Source organism: Melanotaenia boesemani, chromosome 2 (assembly GCF_017639745.1).
Source record: "Melanotaenia boesemani isolate fMelBoe1 chromosome 2, fMelBoe1.pri, whole genome shotgun sequence".
Lineage (NCBI taxonomy): Eukaryota > Metazoa > Chordata > Actinopteri > Atheriniformes > Melanotaeniidae > Melanotaenia > Melanotaenia boesemani.
In genome coordinates this window covers 22,046,221-22,069,635 of record NC_055683.1, presented here as the reverse complement: position 1 = coordinate 22,069,635, position 23,415 = coordinate 22,046,221, and the positions used below count along the sequence as shown (strand labels likewise).

At 40.0% G+C, this 23,415-nt stretch overlaps 1 protein-coding gene across 4 annotated transcripts in view; it reads right to left on the bottom strand.

Moving 5' to 3' along the window:
* Positions 1 to 23,415, bottom strand: part of LOC121653582 (voltage-dependent T-type calcium channel subunit alpha-1I-like) — a 66,455-nt gene that overhangs the window by 20,891 nt on the left and 22,149 nt on the right. For all 4 annotated transcript variants that reach the window (XM_042007147.1, XM_042007155.1, XM_042007163.1 and 1 more), the window contains exons 11-26: positions 19,387 to 19,541; positions 18,476 to 19,195; positions 17,821 to 17,921; positions 16,257 to 16,380; positions 15,991 to 16,059; positions 13,267 to 13,445; positions 12,334 to 12,460; positions 11,841 to 11,966; positions 11,638 to 11,727; positions 11,293 to 11,485; positions 10,552 to 10,703; positions 9,643 to 9,752; positions 7,153 to 7,286; positions 6,752 to 6,822; positions 1,769 to 1,847; positions 489 to 610 (exon numbers count right to left, since the gene is read on the bottom strand). In XM_042007147.1, the coding sequence (XP_041863081.1) occupies positions 489 to 610; positions 1,769 to 1,847; positions 6,752 to 6,822; positions 7,153 to 7,286; positions 9,643 to 9,752; positions 10,552 to 10,703; positions 11,293 to 11,485; positions 11,638 to 11,727; positions 11,841 to 11,966; positions 12,334 to 12,460; positions 13,267 to 13,445; positions 15,991 to 16,059; positions 16,257 to 16,380; positions 17,821 to 17,921; positions 18,476 to 19,195; positions 19,387 to 19,541 (2,552 nt within the window). The remainder of the gene's footprint in view (positions 1 to 488; positions 611 to 1,768; positions 1,848 to 6,751; positions 6,823 to 7,152; positions 7,287 to 9,642; positions 9,753 to 10,551; positions 10,704 to 11,292; positions 11,486 to 11,637; positions 11,728 to 11,840; positions 11,967 to 12,333; positions 12,461 to 13,266; positions 13,446 to 15,990; positions 16,060 to 16,256; positions 16,381 to 17,820; positions 17,922 to 18,475; positions 19,196 to 19,386; positions 19,542 to 23,415) is intronic.

Genomic DNA, 23,415 nt, shown 5'->3' with positions numbered 1-23,415 from the left:
AAGTTTATGTCTAAAATGGCAGAGATTTACTGTGAGAGGGTAGCATGTGTGGCCTGCTGGTTTGCTGTATGATTGCTACTATCTGCACTGCAAGCATCCAGTGTGTGCAAGCTCACCCCAGAGTTATTGCTGCTCCTTTTGCAGCTTAGTTGCATGAAGGAGAGGGGATAGTGGTAGTGGATGTGAGTTCTGGGGTAATTGATGTTTTTGCACGTGAGCATTTAAGCGATCGCTTCCTTTCAGTTACAGATACCTGTGCTGAGCTAGCACAATTTCTTTTTATTACTTTGAATCACCAGAGAGGGAAAAGATGGTTGTGAGGCAGAGATTTTGTCCCTTGTCACTCTGATGCTGTCAGCTTGGACTTTTCTTTCATTAAGAGTTTTTGTTTGTCTTTCCGCTAGACAAATTCAGACATAATTCACTTGAACTAATATCTTGTAAAACTGATTAAAGCAGTGAGTACCCAGATGAATATAAGCTTGTACCTTCATGATGCCATTCCAGTTGTCGCCCGTGGAGACTTGAAACAAAGTAAGGAAGGCCATGCCAAAGTTCTCAAAAGTAGCGTGACGACTCATACCCTCACATGGGTAGTCTTCATTGCAAACTGAGTGTAAAAGTGATGTTGATTGATGGGGCAAATTAGGAAAGTGGTGGCAGGAGCCAACAAAAGAAGAAAGGGAATAGGAAGAGATAACGAAAGAGAAGCGACATGTGAGTTGTAACAGTCAACACATGGCACGATATTGTTCCCAACATTTACAGCAACCATGCATCATTTCTGTCACTAAGCAGCTTGGACGACTTACCAAACAAGCCAACCCAGTGTAGACACAGTCTGCTATCAAATCAATAGCAACACGATCAAACAATCTAATTGTTTTTGGAGCTTATATGAAGAGATAATCTTTAGGATAGCCCCAAGAAGGCCACAGTTGTATTAGCCACTAATCCTTTCTGCTGCCAAGGGCTGCAGCTGCAGCACACAAAGGAAATGTGACAGTTTGGGAGATTCTAATGGGAATGTGGATATTTTGGGACAGTGCTTATGTTTTAGAATACTGGATTGCGGAATGACTCGTAATGTCAGTCGGGTATAGTTGTAAAGACAGAACTTTGAAATGGAATAAAAGAAGTATAGACAATTATATTTTAATAGTTAATAGAAATCGGTAAGCTACTGTGTGTGTGTGTGTGTGTGTGTGTGTGTATGTATGGACTGAGTTTGCTATAATGAGAGGATAGAAACCTAAAGGCACAATTCTATGAAAACATCCCCTAATTGGAATAATCCTTTCACCGTTACCTTTATAAATGTAAATGTATAAATAAATGTATAAATGTATTAATCTGACCATGTTTCACATTTCTTTTTGAATTGTTTGTAATTAAAGTTAATAAAATACCTGGAGTTGTACTCCTGTTAATCACTATTGTTAATGTGACTTATATAATAAATAAAGTCTTATAATTAGCATTAGGTACTAAAAAGAGAAATATGTCAAAATCTAAATATCCAGTTTAGAGTTAAAATAAATAAATAATTAACTATATAGAAAAACAATGTGTTTTCAATGCATCAGTCACTGGTATTGTTATAAATATCATTTCTTATTCCCAGCATCAATAATCCTTGATAATATTTTCATTAAAAGCCACAGGTGTTTGCCAATTAACAAAGATCACAAATTAGTCATTAATTAAAAGTTTCCAGAGGTTTTGTGACTTTGTTGTAGCACTGCAACTAGATGTCATATGTACTCACCAAGTTCTCCAAAAAGCTCTACTCCTAAGGCGGCGTAGATGAAAAACAGCAGCATGAAGAGCAGGCCCAGGTTACCCACCTGCAACACACCCACCCACCCACACACACACACACACACAAATACAAATACACACATGCAGACAAGAAGATCTCCAATCATTCACTTACTTCACATTGTTCAACAGCATGTGTGGTAAAAAAAAAAGTCCTAAACAGTATTATAACTTTTATTCTTTGGCTCTGCAATCTAAAAAATGTGACAATTTAATTGGCAATAACATTAAAACCTTAAATGGCACAGCATTCACTCAAAGTGCAACAAGGAAAAGAAAACACAAAATAAACTATTTTAGCATTTCTAAATGGATTATGTTGTTGTTTTTGCTTAACAATGAGCCAAACAACATAGAATAAGAGCACAAATGTACCATCATGACCTTCACAGTTAAATGTTGCAGCACTGGAAGAAAGTGTGAATATTAACCATTGAACAAATTAGAAAGGCTGGATTTTACAACACTCAGTATGTTTTTTGTCACACAGCTCTCATGCCACTTCTGTTTGGTTCTTTAGACTGCAGAATAACTTCCTTTGAAGTTCCTCTGAGACTTTTGCAGCAGAGCCCCTCACGCTTTTCTGAATTTTTAAGTTTGGGGTTTTGGGACTTGGCTCAGTTCCTCCATAAAAAAAAGGGCTTCTGTTAACACAATCTAATGCGGATGACAATGTTGTACAGTAAACACCCCGGGCAAAATCTAATCCCATTACAGGTATATGAAACACTCTGCTATAAGCACTGCTCCACTGAGAATGAGGACATGCTCTGTCTGTAGCAGCCGGTTACTATAAGTAGAGATTTGTTTTAAAAAGACGTGTCAGGGCTGCTTTTTCTTTTCCAGTAAAATATACTTCAGATTTTATTGTTCTGGAAACCACATATCATCCTTATTTTTTAAGTTTTCCAGATTTCCATTTAGAATTTTTTATCATTGAGTGTCCAAAAGCAAGTTATTATGAGTGCAATTTTAGAAATCCGAATGTGGTGTTATCTCAGTGAGAGAAGGTGATTTTGGACAAAAACGGCACAGGTAACCTTTCAGTTCCATATATATATATATATATATATATATATATGCAAATTGATTAAGATATTTTTCAATCCAGCTCTATTTACATTAAGTTTATAGACAAAAATTGTGTTGAGATGCTTATCCATAGATGTGCCATCAAAACTTTGCACACAAAGTAATGACATGTGTGTTAGGTTGGTTATTTCTCCTCTTTAATACCAGTTGGTATTGTATTATACATCGTTGGAAAGCCTGATTAGTCCCCTTCACAATGAGGTGGAACTTGTTAGGATCATCCTTCTGTGGAATGAGCAACACAGCTAAACACACGGGTAATGCCACCTGAATGTTCCAAAATCCCCTGTGATATAATTATTTAAATCTGGGTTTTGGAGGTCTAAATTATTGTATTATTGTTGGCAATGAGAGGCTTGGTGTAAAGCTCTGAAAAAGCAAATCAAATAAAGTTATCTAATTTTTTGGGTTAAATATATTTATTGCTGTGTGTTTCCATCATATAGAATTTATACTAATTGGGGGAAATTGGGGGCTTGACATAAATAACTTTGATGTGATTTATTGGGTTTGTTGTTTATGTTCACTGGCTAATTTTTTAATACAACAGTTGCAAAATACAAAGCATTCAGTTCAGTTTATATATAGTCTACTAATTTATATCTACTTAGAGCACTAAGAGAAAGTTATTGGTTAAAGAAACTGGGACATGACACAGGTTAACAGGCCTGGTATTTTCAGGAGCAAAGAAGCAAAGAAGCTATAATTTGACCAGGAAGAGGCTCTTTTTCTGGACAGTAATTAACAACATAAAGGTTATAAGTTACTTTAACATGTTCCACAAAATGGTGATATTGTTTGCACATTCGTTCGATATCCGTGTGATACCTTGACATACGTACAGTTGGTGGCTCAACGTTTCATTTTTAGTTTGAAACGTAGTGTAATATCACCTGAGTTAAAGTCAGCCACCAGGTGTACTGCTTTCACACTGATTCCCTTAGTACCTCTTTAAGCACACAAACCCACACACACACACACACACACACACACACACACACACACACACACACACACACACACACACACCCACACACACACACACACAAGGAGACTTGTGGAACAGTTTAATTAGCCCTAGTTTTAATTACCTCCCTAGCTGCCCTTGGGATGGAGTAAAAGACTTGGTGTTAATGAAAGTGGGATCAATAGAAGAGAAAGACAAGGAATGTGCTCTCTCTCACCTTTGCCCGCCCCCTGTTCTCCTCACCACCTGTTTCCCTCTGTTTGCTTCATCCTAATTTTGATGGTCACACAATCAGATGTGTGTGTTTCTGTGTATGCAAGTCCATGACTGAGGCTCTACACGTGTTGTTGGGCCCCAGCTGTGTGCCCAGAGACGACACCCATCTGTTAGGGACTAGTTTGACTTCCTCTTTATTTTGTTTCCTTGCTTTGTTGCACAGATTTCCACAGACAGAGATGAGAAACTCCACCACTCTCCTCACTGTGCAGTAGATATTTATTCAGAACAGCAGAAGCTGACAGCAAGCTCAGCTGTGTCAACTCTGGACAAGCAAACTGGCAGCATGCCCCAGCTTCCTATTTATTGTACAGAAGTGAATATGGCATTTCTCTCTCTCTCTCTCTCTCTCTCTCTCTCTCTCTCTCTCTCTCTCTCTCTCTCTCTCTCTATATATATATATATATATATATATATATATATATAAATAGAGAAAATACACAATTCCAAAAAATACCAATTTATTGCTTTAAGTATTTACAGACAACAGTAAAACAAATAAATAATAATAATAAAAAAAACTAGTGTGCAGGGAAAGCTTTTTAAATGTAGATATTTGCATTCAAATGCAAACTGTGTATAAACAATGTTTAAAACCATTTTCTGGTTCATTATGTTTGGACATATCAAAGATTTTGACTGCATGATGCAGTCATGTGGAGAAAAGTTGAAATGGGACACTGACTGTTAGTAGATGGTGTACCTACCCAGCGTTATGCATGGTGGACTGAAGGGACATGTTGACAAGCTAGTACTGCTGTTGTTAAGGGACTGCATGTGCATGAACTTACTAGAGTAAAACTTTAAAGACATGCTATGTGTCTTTCCAAGCTTAAAACTCTATGTTCCTGACTTGTTTAATGGCACAGTAACATCTTTTATGAGCATTTCTGGAGCTGTCGATGCCCAGCAATGTCCCAAGGCTGAGAAACCACACTCAGAGAACCAGAACATTTATTAATAACTCAACAACTGTGGAAAAAATAAAAATAACCAGAGCATTTTATTTGGGGCCCCCTAAATCTGAAAATATGACATTTAATAAAACAGTTTGGATTTGCAGGGTAAAGCCTTCTTACTGTTGATTGTGTATTTGTTAAAACTCAGAAGTATGAAACTGAAACTCTCTTAACTCTAATTTTTGTTGTGAAATTACATTTAAGTCTCATTATTGCTTACTTGTTTCTTAGTGAAACTTTGATCATGTAAGCAGCAGTTCTTAATGTTAGCACAAATCACATATGAACTAAGTGATAGTTAGATCCAGAGATTAAAGACAGAGAAGTCTAGAGAATACATGTAGATGTGGTCTGACCTCAGGCTGTTCACTCTGTGCTCTTTCATAATGTAATAACCAGGCTCCAAGGCTTATTAAGCACTACAGAGCTCAAAAGAGGCAGACCCTGAGGAAGAGAAAGGAGGAGTGGAGTCTAGTGGGTTACTTCACGCCCCCAAAATGATCTGCTTGAGCAGCAGCATAAATTAGTAAAAGGAAAAGGAGTTGATGCACTGTGTTATTTGTTTTTTTTTTTTACCAAAGTGAACAATATTCCTGACATTTTCATCAGGACTTGAAATTGTGTCTGGTTATGAAAAAAGGGCTTAATAAATCTTTTTAAGTGGATGTTTATAAGGTTTTTATAACAGTATTTTATTTGTTTTCATTTGAGAGCAGATTTTTCCGTTTTTCATCTGAGCTATTGTGGAGACCTCTCGCAAAATATTTGCCCTTGTGATCAAATGCTTCCTTGTGGATTTGCTTTTTTTATTCATTACATCCCTTTTCAAAAAAATATTTTAGAGTTCACAACAAAACAGTTTCTTCCAATTAACCCCCCGATACACACATATTATTTTAGAGCAGAGAACAAGGCTTACTGATTAACACTTTTAAAACTGAGATTTATTTAAAACATTTTTTAAGTATCATTGTTTAGCTTAACTGGTTAATAACATGCTTTTGTTGCAGTGGGATGTCACACTATTTTCATTTACTTTTGCCTGACTCTAATTTGAATAAATATTGGGACAGTGAAGCAGCCCTGATTCTCTGCAGAGCTAATGAAACAGGAAAGAAAGGTCTTTTAATATAAATATTGTCAATATGAACGCATCGTGCTACAAAGCACATGCAAACTATGTCAAAGTATCAGTGGAGCTGAACTTTGAGGGCACTAGAATTGTAGGGGATGGCCTAGAAACTCAGATTCTGTATACAGTTCTCCACTAAATGAGTTACAGGCTAGTGTAAGAACGGTATGTGGCAACACTGTGGTCTCAGTGGGAGTCTGGGTACTCTCCATGCTGCTGAAAGCACAAAGACAAATGCTGTGCTTGTACCCGAGTGTGTGCATGTGCGCACATATTTGTGTTCCACTCTCCTAGTCTTTGACGTGAATGAGTCATCCATTAGAGTCGCCTAAAGGCCAAGAGAGAGAAAAAAAGAAGCAGGGCCCACACTCCCAGACTACAGACTGAGACTGGTTGACTTTCTCTTGGGGAATGTGGGACACATGCCTGTGAGTAAAAACAAACAAACAAACAAATAAACAAACAAAAACAAAAACCCTGTAAAAAACAGTGTGAGAGTTTTACCTGAGGCAGGGCTTGGACCACTGTATCCAGCAAGGCTCTCATTCCTGTTGCCATCTTCAGCAGCTTCAGCACTGTGTTCGCACATCAGAGAAGGAGATTAGTGGCAATTTAGTAGGAAATCCCTCAGGTCCAATTACTAAGAAAACTGGAACAATAAACTGTGGAAAGGTCAGTCTACAATTTTGCCTTTTGTAACACCCACACACACACACCTACATACACACACACAGCGACATGTCTGGCAATAGCTTCTATGGAGCTAACTAACAAGCAAAAGTCATTCACAGTTTAAATGCTAAAATTTACACACATCAATGTTAAACCGGTCTTCTGTTTACAGAAAGTGTAGAAGCACAAAGATGTTTGTGTTTGCGTATTTCTAAAATGTTTGGCATATGTACCTCGTGCTATCCTCAGTACCCTCATAATCCTGATGATAGTGGGGTTGATGGGCAGCGCAGCACTGATCTCAATCTCTTCCAGAATAATGCCCATTACTGACAGGAGCACGATGGCCAGGTCCAACTGGTTCCACCTTGTACAAGCCCACATAGAGATGTTCATGATGGACCCCAAAGAATTACACCACACATACACAACAAATGAAGACAGCTATAAGGGTGTTGTAGTGATACTGTAGGAATACATCTTTAAACAAGGGAAGTTAAGAGTAAGACATAAAATGTCATGCTCTTGTTACTGTAAATGTAAGCTGCTAACTTGCTGAGTGCTACTGGTCACCAGGGTGTGCAAATAGAAGTGTGTAACCAATTATTTGTGACCCATTTACATTTTATTTTACTGTAAGGTTTGCACATCTCTTCCAAGTCTCAACCCCAAAAGTGTGCAATAAAACCATTACTGCAGCTTTCAAAGTTGGGCTTGGGAACAGATAGGAAATAGGATGGTAAGACACTACAGCCAGTGAAAAAAAACAAAAAACAAAAACAAACAAAAAAAAAACATGTCTTCAAGACCTTTAGTGGTTTTTGTCTTTTCCAGGTCCTACCTTGTATAGGAAGACCGAGAGACGCATATTCCCTTATCAGCTGTCGGCAACAACTAACAGACTGATGATTCATTCGTATTATTTGGTGATTAGTCATTGTGAGCTAGAGACTGTGTGTTTTAGAAAAGAGTAAATCAGATGTATATCTGCTCTGAGCAAGGCATCCTGCATGATGAAACATCTCTTAAAGTGGTTTCCAAATTCTTATCTAAAATGCCATTAACAACAGTGCATCCCCTGCCACCTGTGACTCATTATTATCAAGCATTTTATCATGTTTGCCGCTATTGTTAGCCTGCCTGACAGTAGCCACACTTATTATCTGCCACATGTGCTCCTTCCTGGAATTAGACAGCCCACCTGTTCCTCAGAGCACAAGTGGGTGCAGCATCTTTGAGGTTGTAGCAATGTTATCACTTAAACTTATTAATAAAATATCAAGCACATCTGGTCAAAATGACAACAAAACATCTGCTCATCAAAAACTTGACTTAAACATGAATCTGACTTTTATATTTTCCTCCCTGTCAGTACAAGAATCTACAAAAACCACCAAACTAAGCCAGCCCTTGTTTGTGTGTTACCTTCTACTCCATTGACCCAGTTCTAAAACTGGCCTGCAAGTCACCCCAGCCTATTAATCACACTATGCACAATGACTGCTCATGGCTGTTGCTGACACTACATAAAAAGAGACAAAGTGCCAGCTGATAACTGTGAGATAAATTCCTGCTATATCCGCCCATCTTTTTCTCATTTCATCACTCATTTGTCCCTCCTTCCTCTTTTGTCTTTGATCGGTCCATCTTTCCCTGCTATATATTATCTGTCCTCTGTATTTCTCTTTGCTTCTCTCACCTTATTTCTCTTCCCAACCATTTTCCCACTAATCCTGCTCTGCTCTTTATCCTCAGAAACTAAAATAGGCCAATGGCATTAAACTGCCATCAGTATAATATAAGCTAACAAATCTATTTCTGGTTTAATCAGAAACCACATATCCCTGAAAAGTCTCATCATTGTGCACAAAGGTTTGAGCTACAACGAGTGAACTGTGAGTTACCAGGCTAGCAAAGGATGAATATGATGAGTTAGATGAAGAATTTGAAAGTGAAATAGCATGACATACACAAAATAGTAGACAATAAATAAAAACTAATGTGAGAATTTCTCCTAAAATCAAAGCTTTTTGTATTTTTTTTAATTCAAATTTCAATTTTTAGATTATAGATTGCAATAAATTTAGAGTTTCTTGGGATAACTTGATGCAACAAGGAAATGATAAACTGGCTTCGTGTTCATTAAGCCTTACTTTACAATTCTTCATACAAAAAATGCATGTTTTCAATAATGTCTGCTTAAACATTTAAAACATAATCCTTGATGCAGTCAAAGCTGTTCTATTCTTATTCCGTTTCTCATGATCAAAGCAAAATGTGGATTAATACAGAAACACTTTCAACTAAATAACTATTTATTGTGGCACTATTTATATTACGTTCAATAAAGAGATTAAAGCATTTGCCTAGAGCTCTGATAATGGCTTTAATGTTCAACGTCTTTGTAATCACACATGTGATAAGTGACTGAGCTTAACATGAAAAAAAAGATAAAATGACACCTTAAATTTTAATGACCTAAAACTCGCTTTTCATGAACTAATCCTAAGGGTGTTTCTGGTTAAACACTGAAGGGCCTAAAGTATTGCTGCCATACAATCATCCAGATACAGTGTTGTCTACCTTTGATGCAGATTTATGATCCCATAATGTTAAAGAGAAGTTCCGAAGCTAAAAGAAAAGCTTTGCAACAAATAAGGAGAATATATAGACTTTCATACAAATGATGCTGCAGAGGCAATTAGGATGAACATATACTATACCTGTCCTTGAAGAAGCGACGGAATCCAAACGCGATGAGTTTGAGTACAGACTCCAGCACAAAAGTGGAGGTGAAGAAATAGTTGCAGTACTTGAGTGCAAGATCCAGAGACTGAAAAGAGAAAGTAAAGAACGACACTGGTATGTGTGTGTGTGTGCATGTGTGTGCATGTGTGAGTGAGCAGCATCAGCAGGCGTTAGCAGTAAACTGGAAATGTTCCAACTGTTTATGGAGGCTAGTCAAAAGTGCACCAGGCCTAATAACAGCAATCTCTCACCAACAAACACATATTATAAGCTGGTTATTCAAATATTCCAGAGGCAAGTCTGTTTTAATTGTTTCAAGCCATGTTTAGCTTCCAGCTTCTGGAGAATTTAATGTTAGTTGTCTGGCTGTTTCCTCCTTTCATAAATAGATCTATGTCTTCTAACAAGTGGGAGGCTGCCAAATGTCAGCACCAACAGCTGACAAATACAGCCAAGACCTGTGATATTTATCTGATGCTCGGTCAGTTTGAGGAAAGCTTGCTCCGTTTTAAAGGTCAAACAGGCGTCTTATCTCAAGATAATCACTTTTCTCTCCCACACAAAAGTGCTTTTAGGCGTTTGAGCCTCTATTCGCCACACACGAATGGACTGATGCGTGTACTGATCAGCTAACGCTGCTCTGACAGCAGCCCACATCAAATTAGCACAATCACAGCTTCTTTGTGTGGTCGGCAGCATCTCGCAGCTACTCAGCCTGGACACAGTGTCATGGTGGTTGACCGGTCAGTAGTATCACTGGGGCCATTCTAAGAACCTGCTGCTTGGAATGGACAAGATGTGGTTGGATGCAAGAAGAGGGCTACAAAGATTTATCTCTACTAGAAAGCACATATCTTCACAAACAAACAACATTTTCTCCTTACGTGAGGTTGATTGTAGTGCTCTAAGGACATTGTGATGACGTTGATACAGATGATGAAGGTGATGATAAGATCCAGATAGTGGTTTGTGCAGAGTGTGTGAATCATTAGGCGTACGTTGCCATAGCTGGCGTAATATGGCAGCTTCTGGGCTTCTGTTAAAAAAATATATTAACAAAGCTTTAATTCATTTCAAACGCTTGTTTGCTGCAAGAAAGAAGAAAAATGTCTTCCTATAAAGACCTGCTTGAGCTTATAAGTTTAAAAATCATGACTAAATTTCCTCAAAAGCAATAATGACCTCTGTATGTGATCATTATCTTGTCTACAATTTCTTTTTATCCTTATATTTTCATCAGTGATTATTGTTCTGCTAGCAGATACGGAGACAAATGATGAGTCAGAATAACAATCAAGGTAAAGTAAGACATTCAAGTCCTTGTTTTTCAAGCAGCTCCCTGTTTTTACTTGCTATTTCTCAGACCCTTGAAAGTGTTTTCAAGTGAGATTGTGTTGACTGTGAACCTGTACTCTCCACCTAACCTAGTTCAGTTCGAAAGTTTGTACCAAGAAAAGCAGAAGTACGCACACACAATATTCAACAATGACAAAGATAAGACAACTTATGTTTTGGTAGTGTATCAGAGTAAAAAAAGTAATTCAACCATTTTGGAGATCATTAAAACAAATATGGACATTTGTAACCACAGTGTATTTCCCTCTCTTCACAGATGTCTCTCTTACTCCTCCTCTTTTTTTCCATGCGCCGCTGGCGCTTCTCCTCGCGCCTCTTGGCCTCCTCCACCTCCTGGTGCTGCCGGCACTTGTGGAAATTCTCCACCACCACTCCGACAAACATGTTGAGGACAAAAAAGCTGACGATGAGGAGGAAAGAGATGAAATAAAGCAGCATCCACGGGTTGTTGTTGGTTACCGGCTGGAGTCGGAAGGTACATGATTTTCATTTGATTAAATGCAATGTTATGTGATGGGAAGGAGAAAAAAACAGAAAGCAGAAAGAGGGTCACTTAGAAAAAATCTAAATTGTTTCCTTATATACAGTATAAAAAAGTATTTATTCTCAAATACCTGTTGGTCTACACCCACTGCGTCCAGACCGTGGTACATTATATTGACCCAGCCGTCCTTGGAGGCGAGTACAAACAGGGACATCAGAGCCTGGACAACAGATTGTGGGTAAGACGTACTATTATACACTTAAAAAGAACAGCTGATTGAGCTGGTAAACATTGTAACACACTGCATGTGCAAGGAACACATGCGACCCTCACCTGTCCCAGGTTGTCAAAGTTGTACTTATGGTGGACCCACTTATAGTTAACTTGCAGACAGTCCGACTTGTTGGTGATGTTTTTGACATCGGGGCCAAGACAGTAGAAAAATTTTCCTTTAAACAGCTGTCATCAGAAAAAGAAAAAAAAAAGACTTTGATGCCATTTGAGTCTTTATATAAGAGAGAATTAAGCCATTGTGAGTTACTCTAATGAGACAAAATAATGAGCTGGTCAGAGAAGCCAGCAGCTGAAAAATGATGTACAGTTACATAAGATGCAGGGAAGAAAAAAAAGACAATGAGAGTTTATTTAAGAGAGATGAAGCTAGACATGTTTGTGTGGCTGAAAGCTACTCAGAGGAGGTAAGGGAGACATAAATATAGACCTATGGGGTTAGAAACCATATTGAACACAAACATACTAGGTTAATAACAATAATTTCCATGCATATGACATAGAATTAGAGTCAAAGAAGTACAGTGGTCCCTACTTGTACTCCAAGGATGCCAAAGATGATGAAGAATGCACAACAGATGAGGACAATGTTGCCAATGGGTTTGAGGGAAGTGATGAGGGTCTCCACCACGAGCTTCAGTCCAGGAGCTCTGCTAATTACTCTGCAGAGGGGAGGCAAATAACAAGACCATAAAAATACAGAAAGTATACAGAATAAAATATGTGAAATAAAAAAAAGCAAAACAAAACAAAAAACAAAATTAAAACAAGAGTAGGGGTAGTCTTTTCCACAGTGCTTATTTTCTGTTTGTATTTTCTGTACCACATTTTAGATGCTTGGAGTGATGTGTATCCTAACTCCCTTATGGCGTCTTTAAAATTGCACATATTAGCTCAAAGATTGTATCGCACACATGTTGCATTCATGGGAGAAAACAGCCATTACAGAGAAGATAATTCATCAATTATGTTTAGATTTTCTGCTTGCTGTTGCAATTGTTAAATAAGTGGATAAATAAATGATTTTGGGATCTCTCTGACCACAGAGCATTGATTTGCTGTATTCGATTTAATTAAATTAATTTAATTTAGAACTCGTACTGTCTTGACTTAAGCTTGAAGACAATTTATCAGTCATATTGAGTGCTTTTTCATTTATATATTCTAGTCAACTTTAAATGAATCAATTAATGAGTTTGATTGAGGCCATTGAATATTTTACTTCTTAATCTCTTCTGCAGATTATAATTATGCTGAACGACTCTTTTCTTATCACTGACTTTATTCCAAGGCTTTCAACTTCCTGGATTAATCTCCTCTCTGATAATTGCTTGTGAAAAACAAGCTCACAGACGTCAACATAAGTTAAATTAGCATAAGGTGATATTCGTTGAACAGGAACTGTATATTAAAAAGCTTGAACTGCTGCAAGCATACGATGTTTTGTTTGTTGAGCCTGAATGTATACCTGAGGGGACGAAGTGTCCTGAGAAGCCGGAGTACCCTGAGCACACCCAGGATCTTAGCTCCTCCAGCCATGGACACGACTATATCAATCAATGACACAAAAACCAAGAATCCATCCAGAATGTTCCAGCTGCTCCGCAGATATGCCTGTTCCCCCATGTACAGACCCATGGAAACCACCTGAAGAGGAGAAAGAAAAGGTGAAGCAGTAGAAGGTAGACAATATAAAAAAACACAATCACAGACAGTTCCATGTTGTCTGTTTCTGACTGGGCCTAAAAAATCTGTTAAATAAATTAAGTATTAAATAAATTAAGTAAAGGCATGTGATGTTATTGCACGTGTGATCAACCTCGGGTCATGCTTAGTGGTAGATTTGACTCAGTGATGGCAGACTGTCTCATTAACTTGAAATCACCAGAAACTAATCTACAAGTGGGAAAAAGCTGTTGTGCACCTAAAAATCCAATAAGAAGTTGGTGTTTCCCTTTTACAAACTTACAAAAAGTAAAGCGAAGAGAAGCAAATGGATTGCTGTAAGTCATTAAGATGACAGAATTCTAGGCTCAGAATCTGCAGTTGACTCGTGTTCAGTCAGGTGTTAAATTTTTAGAAAAATCACTGGTGCACAACATTTTGACAAACCTAGGATATTTTGCATCCCTCATTAATAATCTGTAAGTGCAATTTTTGCATTTGATGGGAAAACGTGGGGAGTATTGCTCGTTTTGGTTTGCACTGTGAATAAGGATTATACATTTATTTAGATGACATGCATTTCTTTTCTGATTCAGCAAAGAAATTTAAGATGCAGTATCAGAGGAAGAGTGGGAAGAAAATTTACTTAAGAGAGGAACAAAACAGAGAGACAGTGACAGAACAAGAGATAAACATGAGCTAAGATCAGACTTTTACTGGCTGAAGAAAGCTCAGAGAATGGACAAGATGCAACATGGACGCTGAATTTGTTTCCCATGATTGGTGGCAACAGCCACATTTGAAGGTATAATTACTCATGGGAGGCACATCTGGATAGAACACTGGTTTAGGTAGCCTATAGGCTATACCATACTATATACCAGGGGTGGCCAACGTTGGTCCTCAAGAGCCACAATCCTGCAGGTTTTCCATGCATCCTTGCACCAACACACCTGACTAAAACCAATGAGTCATAGTGCAGATCCTTATAGGCTGTTGGATCCACTTAATTTGAGTCAGGTGTGTTGGTGCAGGGATGCATGGAAAACCTGCAGGATTGTGGCTCTTGAGGACCAACGTTGGCCACCCCTGTACAACTATAGCCTACCTCTTGCTATAGAGCAATAGCAAGAGAGATCATATATACAAGACAAACATTGAAATGTTACACACATATAACACTACACACATCTACTAAGAAAATATCTAACACATACATAAAATATATGCACACACATATTGAGAGAAAGCTTTAAGAGAAATAAGAGTAAAAGGACACCTGTGGTTGATGCTAACATACTCACACAATCATGCATTGCTAAACAGATTTCGGAGCTGGCATCGTCTTTCCTGCTGGTGCAGTAATGATACCCCAAAGCCAATTCCTTTATCCTTGGCTATTAAAAAAATATTGTGTGAAGCACTTTGACATACAATAAAATTTTATCCCTCTGTAAGTTAGAAAGTGAGGGATGGCTGATAGACAGGCGTTGTAACACACATGCACACAGATGGATATTGTGTCTTGCAAAGCAGCAGTGGGAGCATAATGCCTGCTTAGGCAAAAATCTGCTACTGACATTTGAATCTGTTTGCCAAGTGTTCGGCAAAGCTTAAAGAGACCGTGGGGGCTTGTGTGCAAACATCAAAATGGTCGAAGGATCAGTGCCTGGCAAACATCTAAGGTCTGAATGCCAAAATGTGAACTGCCCTCAGTGATAAAAAGTCAGCTGAATGCATAATAAGCGTGCAAGTTTGCAATTCTGATCATAGATCTACAGTATAATCTACATAATCTCTAGAAAGCAAATATCCATTAGAAGTACTGTATACAGTCTGCAGCATAGTGCCTGGAGATGCCCCATACTGCTGTGTTCTTTGTTTGTTTGGCTGCATCTTGTAAGCAACACTAAACCAGGTAATGGATACCTATGGAGAGATTAATGTTACACAAAAAATACAGACAACCTCGCATTATGGAGATACACAAACACACACAGAGACATGAAAGGATCCATGTACTGCTCGGCCAGGGGTCTGACAAGTCTGTGGCTCCTTGACGGCCTTGATTGGTTAATAATTGATTATAGGAGTGCATAATTGATGGCCCACTTGTACCAGAGCCTTTCCCAGAGAATACAGAGACAGGGGAGGAAGGCGGGAGTGAATGAAACCGAAAGGATGGAGAAGTAGATTGTGAGTCAGAAAAAAGGACTAATGAAAGCAGAGTGAACTTAAGGAAGTGGAAATGAAGAATTTAAAAGAGAGGAAAGGAAGAGTGTGGGGGCAGTGTTGGATTACATCTATAAGAGCAGACTATCTGCTAATTAATGACAGAGCTTCATTGCTCCATTCTCCAAAGGAACATGGGAACTGCTGGGAAAGAAGGGAAGTAAAGAGGATGGGAGGTGGGAGCACTGAGGCGACTGAGAGAAATAGTCAAACTGGGAGGAGACAGAGACAAAAAATGCATTTCTGTGTGGGGTCTGTGCTGGCAGTAATAGAAAGACAGGTTGTAAAACGTTACCTTGAGAGTCATCTCGCCCACAAAGATGGCAGTAAAGATGTAGTTGGAGATGGTGAGAAAGACCCTTTCCTGCACAGACAAAACAGAGGAGAAAAGAATATTGATTGTCAGAAACAGGAAATGAGCCAATAAGGGGTTTTAAAACCTCCTTAACTGCACTTTTTTTAGGTAATAAAGTTCAATTTATCATTAGGGAATTCAGCAATAGCACAAAGCATTCAAGAACAGGGCTGTGTCACATATGGATACATTTCCAACAGATTTACCAAGCTGCCTTGTAGTATCTTGGGCCTCTCCAGAGCCACTGTGATGCAGTTGGAGAAGATGAAGGCTAACACGACGTAGTCAAACAGCTTATGGGCTATGATGGATTGACAAATCTGTCTGAACCTGAGGAGAGGGGAGAAAATTAGTTAGAAGTTTAAATTGGAGCTACATTTATTATTAACCTAAAAAAGAAGCACATTATAATTTATAAATCACTTTCATCCAGTCAAAATGGCAGCCAGCACCATGATTGTGCTTGGAAGCACACTCACATCTTGCTGAGTAAATAGCCTCATTCAGACCCCGTTTACATAGCTCCTAATTCAAAACAAATTACATTAACGGCGCTCTCAAAAGCACAGGACTCCTGAGTACAGTGCTCTGCTGGGAGAATAGAAAAGAGGGATGCGAGAGAAACACAGAGAAAAGGGGGAGGAGGGAGGCAGGAGGGTGGCAGAAAGAGATGGGACATATAAATACTGAATATGCATTTGAAAACTTAGCATGTGACAGTGGGTGCTGCCAAAAAGCAATTAAATATCTTCACTGCAGTGTTTATTGGAATGGATGAAAAACAGGCTGAAGATGAAAATGAATAAACTACAAGAGAAATTAAATTTGCTCGTAATGGAACATGCATAGAGGTATTTAAATAGTTTTTATTAAAATACTGAAATGAGTCTAGTCGATCTTTTCCTTACAGATTATAACACATTATAACAAATTAATGCATAATGTAATGAATGGTCTCTGGTTTTAGAAATATACCATACTGCGACAGTCCCTTGTTTTCTAACAGATGACGAAGCTTGTTAAAAGGTTTTTATTATAAAGGTGGGGATCACTGCTTTACAAATTCCTTGATTGTGGAGGTTTGGCAAACTGCCTGTCCTACTGATGAGGACAGGATCAGAATCTGTCAGTTCAGCATTAGTGAAGTACATCCTGTGGTCAACTACTATTGATTATATATGCAGCAAAACTCAGAAAATGTCAACACACACCTCAAAAAAATGAATTAGACTGTATTATGTTGTATAGTTGTGTTAGAGGTACCTGTGGTGTGTTTTTAAAGTCAAGGCACAATGTGAATGCAGCAGTGCTTCTGTTACGATTATCCATTGGAGTGTGGGCTGAGAACGGAACCCACAATTTTTTCTGTGCAAATTAGGATAATTTTGATAAAAATTGGGTAGTACAGCTTGGCCTTGGCAGATGATGTGTTTTCTAATTGCTCTTCTTTGTCTGTGTGTTTGGAGGATTACTTCACAAAATTTATTTGATTTACATAAACTTTGTAGCCAAGATGGGGCATGCTCAATGTTAGAAATGTTTAATTTCAATGGTAATCTTCCAGGATTCTTTTCTTACTCAGTCTTTGTAAAAGTATGGACTACTCTTGTCAAATACTTAGTTTTCTGATACTTTCTTACATTTTGGATTTGTTGCTTTTATAGCTGAACTACAAATGACCACAAATCAGCACACATTTATAATAAACCCACTTGTAAGCATATCAGTGTATTACGTAAAGCACTGGGCAGCAAATATACTGCAACTCACTTGTTCTGTGGGGAGAAAAGGAAGACGGACCAATCCTCTCTTGTCTCACACCAGTCTGGTCTGTAAGCTTCCATCATCTTCTGGATACGGAAGCACAAACTCTGCAACAAATGTGCATATCAGAGCACATCAAGGCACAAACATCCAAGCAGAGACTTCACAGATAAAGTGCTTGTTTATGCTCTGTATCTAAATTATTTATATAAGTGAGACACTTCTATAGAAAGAGCTTGGAGTATCTTCCAACGTTACCATCTGTACAGCTCTTTCCCCATGCTGTCTAAATACTTTCTAATTAACCTTGTTTCGCTCATACACAGACTTGTTTGCAATGAAAACAATGGGACTCCCATGAGGCCCAGGTGGTAGAGAGTGCAGGCTTTATACAAATTACAAGAAAATCCTACACAAGAGAGCAAAATATTATTGCTTGCATAAAATCTTGTTCTTTAACATAAAACATAATGGTTTGGTTGTTGTGAATAACAAAACCAGATTGTGTTCACTTGCTTTTTTATTATTTAGATAATCTCTCATACTGTCTTAAGGATGATTATCTGCATATATGGAATGCAGATAACTGAAAGATGTTTGCACACATTAACTTTCAGTTACTATTTAACTTCCTTTCTTACAGACGCACAAAACAACCTACATAATCAATCTCATCATCAAGATCTTCCCGGTCCTTGCTGCGTGTGTTGACCTGGGGGAAGACATCAGCCATCAGTTGGCTCTCAGGGTTTGCCCTTCCAGGCTGCTCAGTCTGTCGTTTTGGAGGTGGCTGGAGAAGGTGCGAGAGCGGGGTCTTTCCATTACAGTCTTGGTGAACTGTTTCTAAGTCACCACCACTAATTACCAGCCCTCCAGAGAGGCTCTTCTTCCTGTGGTGAGCATGGAGTGTCATCGGAGGCAGTGGGTGGTGTGGTTGTGATGGAGCATGTGAGGTTCCAGCTGGAACCTGCAGCACATGAGGGAGCTCTAGGGAAAGAGCTCGCCGGTCCCTCCGTGGTGCAAAATAGCCTGGGAGCAGAGGATGGGGAAGCTGGAGGGAGTGAGGAGCAACAGGAGGAGAGAGAAGTGACTCTTCCTCATCTGGCTGGATATGGTGGTGGTGGCGGTGGTGGTGAGGGGAGGAAGAGGATGCACGGGGACCACGGATACGGAGGCTTCCTCCAACCACCCCTCCCAGACCCCCCAGGCCGTAGCCGTAGAAGGGCCTAGCAGAGGTAGGGGTGAAGGCAGGGCTAGCAGAGGGAGATGAGGAGCAGCAGGGCCGTCCTCCAAGGCTGCTCCAGCTGGAGCGACGAGCCCACAAGGGGTGAGGCTGGGGAGGTAGTGGACGGCCCCAGTTGTGGTAACCTCGACCTGGAAACTAAGAGAGGGAAAAAAAAACTCTGCTGATGAAAATCCACAGGTGATTTATTAATACTGTTGTTGAAAAACCCAATAATCTAACATCTGTAACAACTGACCCGTGATATTCCCCTCACACAATAACCTATGATTCAGCCAAGAGCTAACAAGAAGTGGTTACAGCTAGTGTTAACAACCCCATCCACTTACCACAGCCCTCTTCTCCAGGTCGGCCCTGCCGAGAGAAATGACACTATTCTTCCTAGAGCCAAGAGCAAAGGTCAACCTTTCTCCAGGAAACAGACCGGCAGGCAATAGGGACAGGTCCAGGTGTCCATTAGGAGTCAGAGTGCAGATCTTGGGGTCTACAGAGGAATGGGAATGAAGAGAGGAAAACAGAAAATGAACAACGGTGTAAAATGGAGGTAAGGAAGAGAGAATGAGAGAAGATGTATGATTGTAAAGAAGCTGTCAAAGAAAGAAAAGATTAAATAAGTCCCTTGCTTCCTTTTGTTTGTTCCCTCTGTTGTTACCACAAAGGCAGGCCTCTCTCCATCACTGCACACAATAAATGCCCAAAAACAATGTTACAGCTACCTCCAAGGGGCAGGAGAAGGTTTAATTTCCAATAACTGGCCGTATAGGAGCCAAGGAGAAACTCATTATAGTGAAAAAAGGGGATATCTACCACAGGCTGATCTATTCTCAAACGTATGTTTTGGTGAGTTGGATTTTGATAAGAAGTGGCATTACAAAAATGTTAGTTTTTCCATGAGCACTGATATTCAAAAAGTAGATTAGGACTTAGGAATTGTCATCAGATGACATCCAACATGGTTGCAATTTGCTGCTAAATGCTGCGCCATACTTGTTTTTGGTGAAGCTCTTAGTGAATTTCTGCCGGATATGTCAGGGGAGAGTACAGAACAGTATGTTCAACTTTTATTTCAGCTGAAAACGATGCTTATCAAGGCTTCTTATGAAAACTTATAATATAATGATGCCTCTTCAGCCAGTCAGATTTCATTATTACATAGCTGGCAGCAACAATAACAAAAATAACAATAATACTAAAGTCATTTCTTTTTATTCTAAATGAAAACAAATTTGTTTATGTTTAAGTTTATGTTTCTGGAGAAAATGATGATTTTATTCTATTCTATTCTATTCTACAGTCATTTAGCAGACGCTTTTATCCAAAGCGACTTACATTTGAGAGGAAGAACAACACAAGCATGAATTCAAACAAGATGGGACGTCATAATTAAGTGATAGTCAGACCGCTTTTGAGTCCAGTTGGACCCAGGTGCTGTCATGTAGTGCTAGTGCAGTGCATATAATTGTTTTTTTTTTTTTTTTTTTTTTTTTCTTTTTTAATACAGGATCACGATTTCATCACACAATATCAACTAGGTCATAAGTGCATGATTTCATCACATAATATCAACTTGGGCATAAGTGCATGATTTCATCACACAATATCATCTTGGGCATAAGTGCACACAGCTTCTTCAGTACTTGGTTGAGCCAAAAAGCTGGACAAATCTTTCTGACTCATTTAGTTAAGCTAAATGTGGAAATGCTCCTTAAACAACTGAGTCTTTAGCTTGGTCTTAAAAGTGGATACGGACTCTGCGGATCAGATGGAGTTTGGTAGATCGTTCCACCACCGGGGATCAACAGAGGAGAAGAGTCTAGCTACTGATTTTGCGCCACGTTGTGGTGGGAGCACTAGGCGTCTTTCGCTGGTAGAGCGTAAGTTTCGAGAGGGAGTGTAGCTCTGGATTAAGGAGTGAAGGTAGCCCGGAGCCGTTTGGGTTATTGTTTTGTAAGCCAGAAGCAGAGCTTTGAATTTGATGCGTGCTGCAACTGGAAGCCAGTGAAGAGCAATTAGCAGTGGAGTGACATGAGCTCTTTTGGGCTGGTTGAAGACCAGACGTGCTGCTGCGTTCTGAATCATCTGCAGAGGTTTAACTGAGCATGCAGGCAGGCCAGCCAGTAAGGAGTTGCAGTAGTCAATGCGTGAAATGACCAGAGCCTGGACCAGGAGCTGGGTCGTGTGTTCAGTCAGGTAGGGTCTGATCCTTCTGATGTTGTAGAGAGCAAATCGGCAAGACCGGGAAACCGAGGCAACATGATCCTTAAAGGTCAGCTGGTTGTCTACCATGACACCAAGATTCCTGGTAGAAGATGTAGGGACTAGTGTGATTGAGTCTAGCTGCACACTTATCTGTGGTGGTAAAGAAGGACTGGCTGGGAAGACAATAAGCTCAGTCTTGGACAGATTTAGCTGAAGGTGGCGGTCCTTCATCCATGCAGAGATATCAGCAAGGCATGCTGATATTCGCATTGAGACGGTTGTGTCATCAGGTGGGAAAGAAAGGAAAAGCTGAGTGTCATCTACATAGCAGTGGTAGGAGAAACCATGAGAGCTAATGACTGCACCGAGTGAGGAGGTGTATAGGGAAAAGAGAAGAGGGCCGAGCACCGAGCCCTGAGGCACCCCTGTTGTCAGCCCATGTGATCTGGACACGCCCCCTCGCCAAGATACTTTGAATGATCTCCCTGTGAGGTAGGATGTAAACCACGAGAGGACAGATCCTGAGATGCCAAGCTCTAAGAGTTTGGAGAACAGTATATGATGGTTGACAGTGTCAAAGGCAGCCGACAGGTCCAGCAGTATAAGGACTGAGGATTGACCAGTGGATCTGGCAAGCCGTAGGGAATCAGTAACTGACAGGAGAGCAGTTTCAGTAGAGTGACCTTGCCTATATCCAGATTGATATGGATCTAACAGGTTGTTGTCTTGGAGGAACTGTGAGACCTGACTGAAGACGGCACGCTCTAGTAATTTAGACATGAATGGAAGCAGTGAGACCGGCCGGTAGTTTTCAACCTGGGCTGGGTTGAGTGTGGGTTTCTTCAGCAGTGGGGTAACCCGAGCTTGCTTGAAGGCAGAAGGAAAGACACCAGATTTAAGAGAGGAGTTGATAATATGAGTTACTGCAGGTTTGACTGTAGGTAAAATGCTCTGCAGGATGTCAGAGGGAACAGGATCAAGAGGACAGGTCGTTGGTTTTGAGCTGACTAGAAGTTTAGAGACTTCGTCCTCATTTAGAGAGCGGAAGGAGCATAGTGAGGCACCAGTAGCTGGTTTGGTAAGGCTGAGTTGGTCAGGCTCAGTGAATTGGTTACTGATGGTGGCAACCTTTTCAGTGAAGTAGGAAGCAAACATTTCTGCAGTCAGCACAGTGGGAGGCTGAGCAGGTGGTGGAGATAGAAGAGAGTTAAACGCCATGAACAGTTGTCGTGAGTTGGGAGCATTGCGGATCTTGTTCTGATAAAAGGCTATCTTGGCCGCCTTTAGGCTGGATGTGAAAGTTACGAGTTTTTGCTGGTACTCAGACAAGTCAGTGTGCTCTTTTGATTTGCGCCACTTTCTTTCAGCCGCCCTGAGTCCGGCTCTGTGATCCCTTAGAGCCTCTGTGAGCCATGGACTGAGAGGGTTTTGTCTGGCTGGTTTTGACACCAGAGGACAGAGTTTGTCCAGAGAGGAGGCAAGAGAGGAGCAGAGTGTTTCTGTAGCCTCATTCACAGACAGTAAGGAGAAGTCTGAGTGGGAAGGGAGGGTAGAGTAAACCTCATCAGACAGCTGTGTAGGTCTGAGGGATCTCAAGTTTCTGCGGTAGGACACCATTTTTGGAGCCGCTTGATTGACATGAGGAAGGAAGACAGAGAATTTAACCAGGAAGTGGTCAGAGAGGTGCAGCGGGGTGACAGACAGGTCGGCTGTGGAGCAGTTTCTGGTCAGCACCAAGTCAAGAGTATTGCCAGCTTTGTGTGTTGGAGGAGTCTGTACCAGTTTGAGATTGAAAGAGTAGATAAGAGCCAGAAAGTCAGTTGCCTGTGGTTTGTCAATGTGAATGTTCATGTCTCCCATGACAATTAGTGGTGTGCCATCATCAGGAATGTCAGAGAGAATCATGTCCATTTCAGAGACAAACTCAGCTATACTGCCACCCGGAGGGCGGTAAATGACCAGAATGTATGCAGTCATGGGTGTAGAGACCTTTACTGAGTGATACTCAAGTGATGAGCAGTTAGCCATAGGACGGACAGAAGTTAAGTTCCACTTTTTAGAAATAAGAATGCCCGTTCCACCTCCTCGTCCAGCTGAGCGAGGTGTTTGGCTAAATTCTGCATTGACAGAAAGGGCAGCTGGTGTAGCTGTGTTTTCTG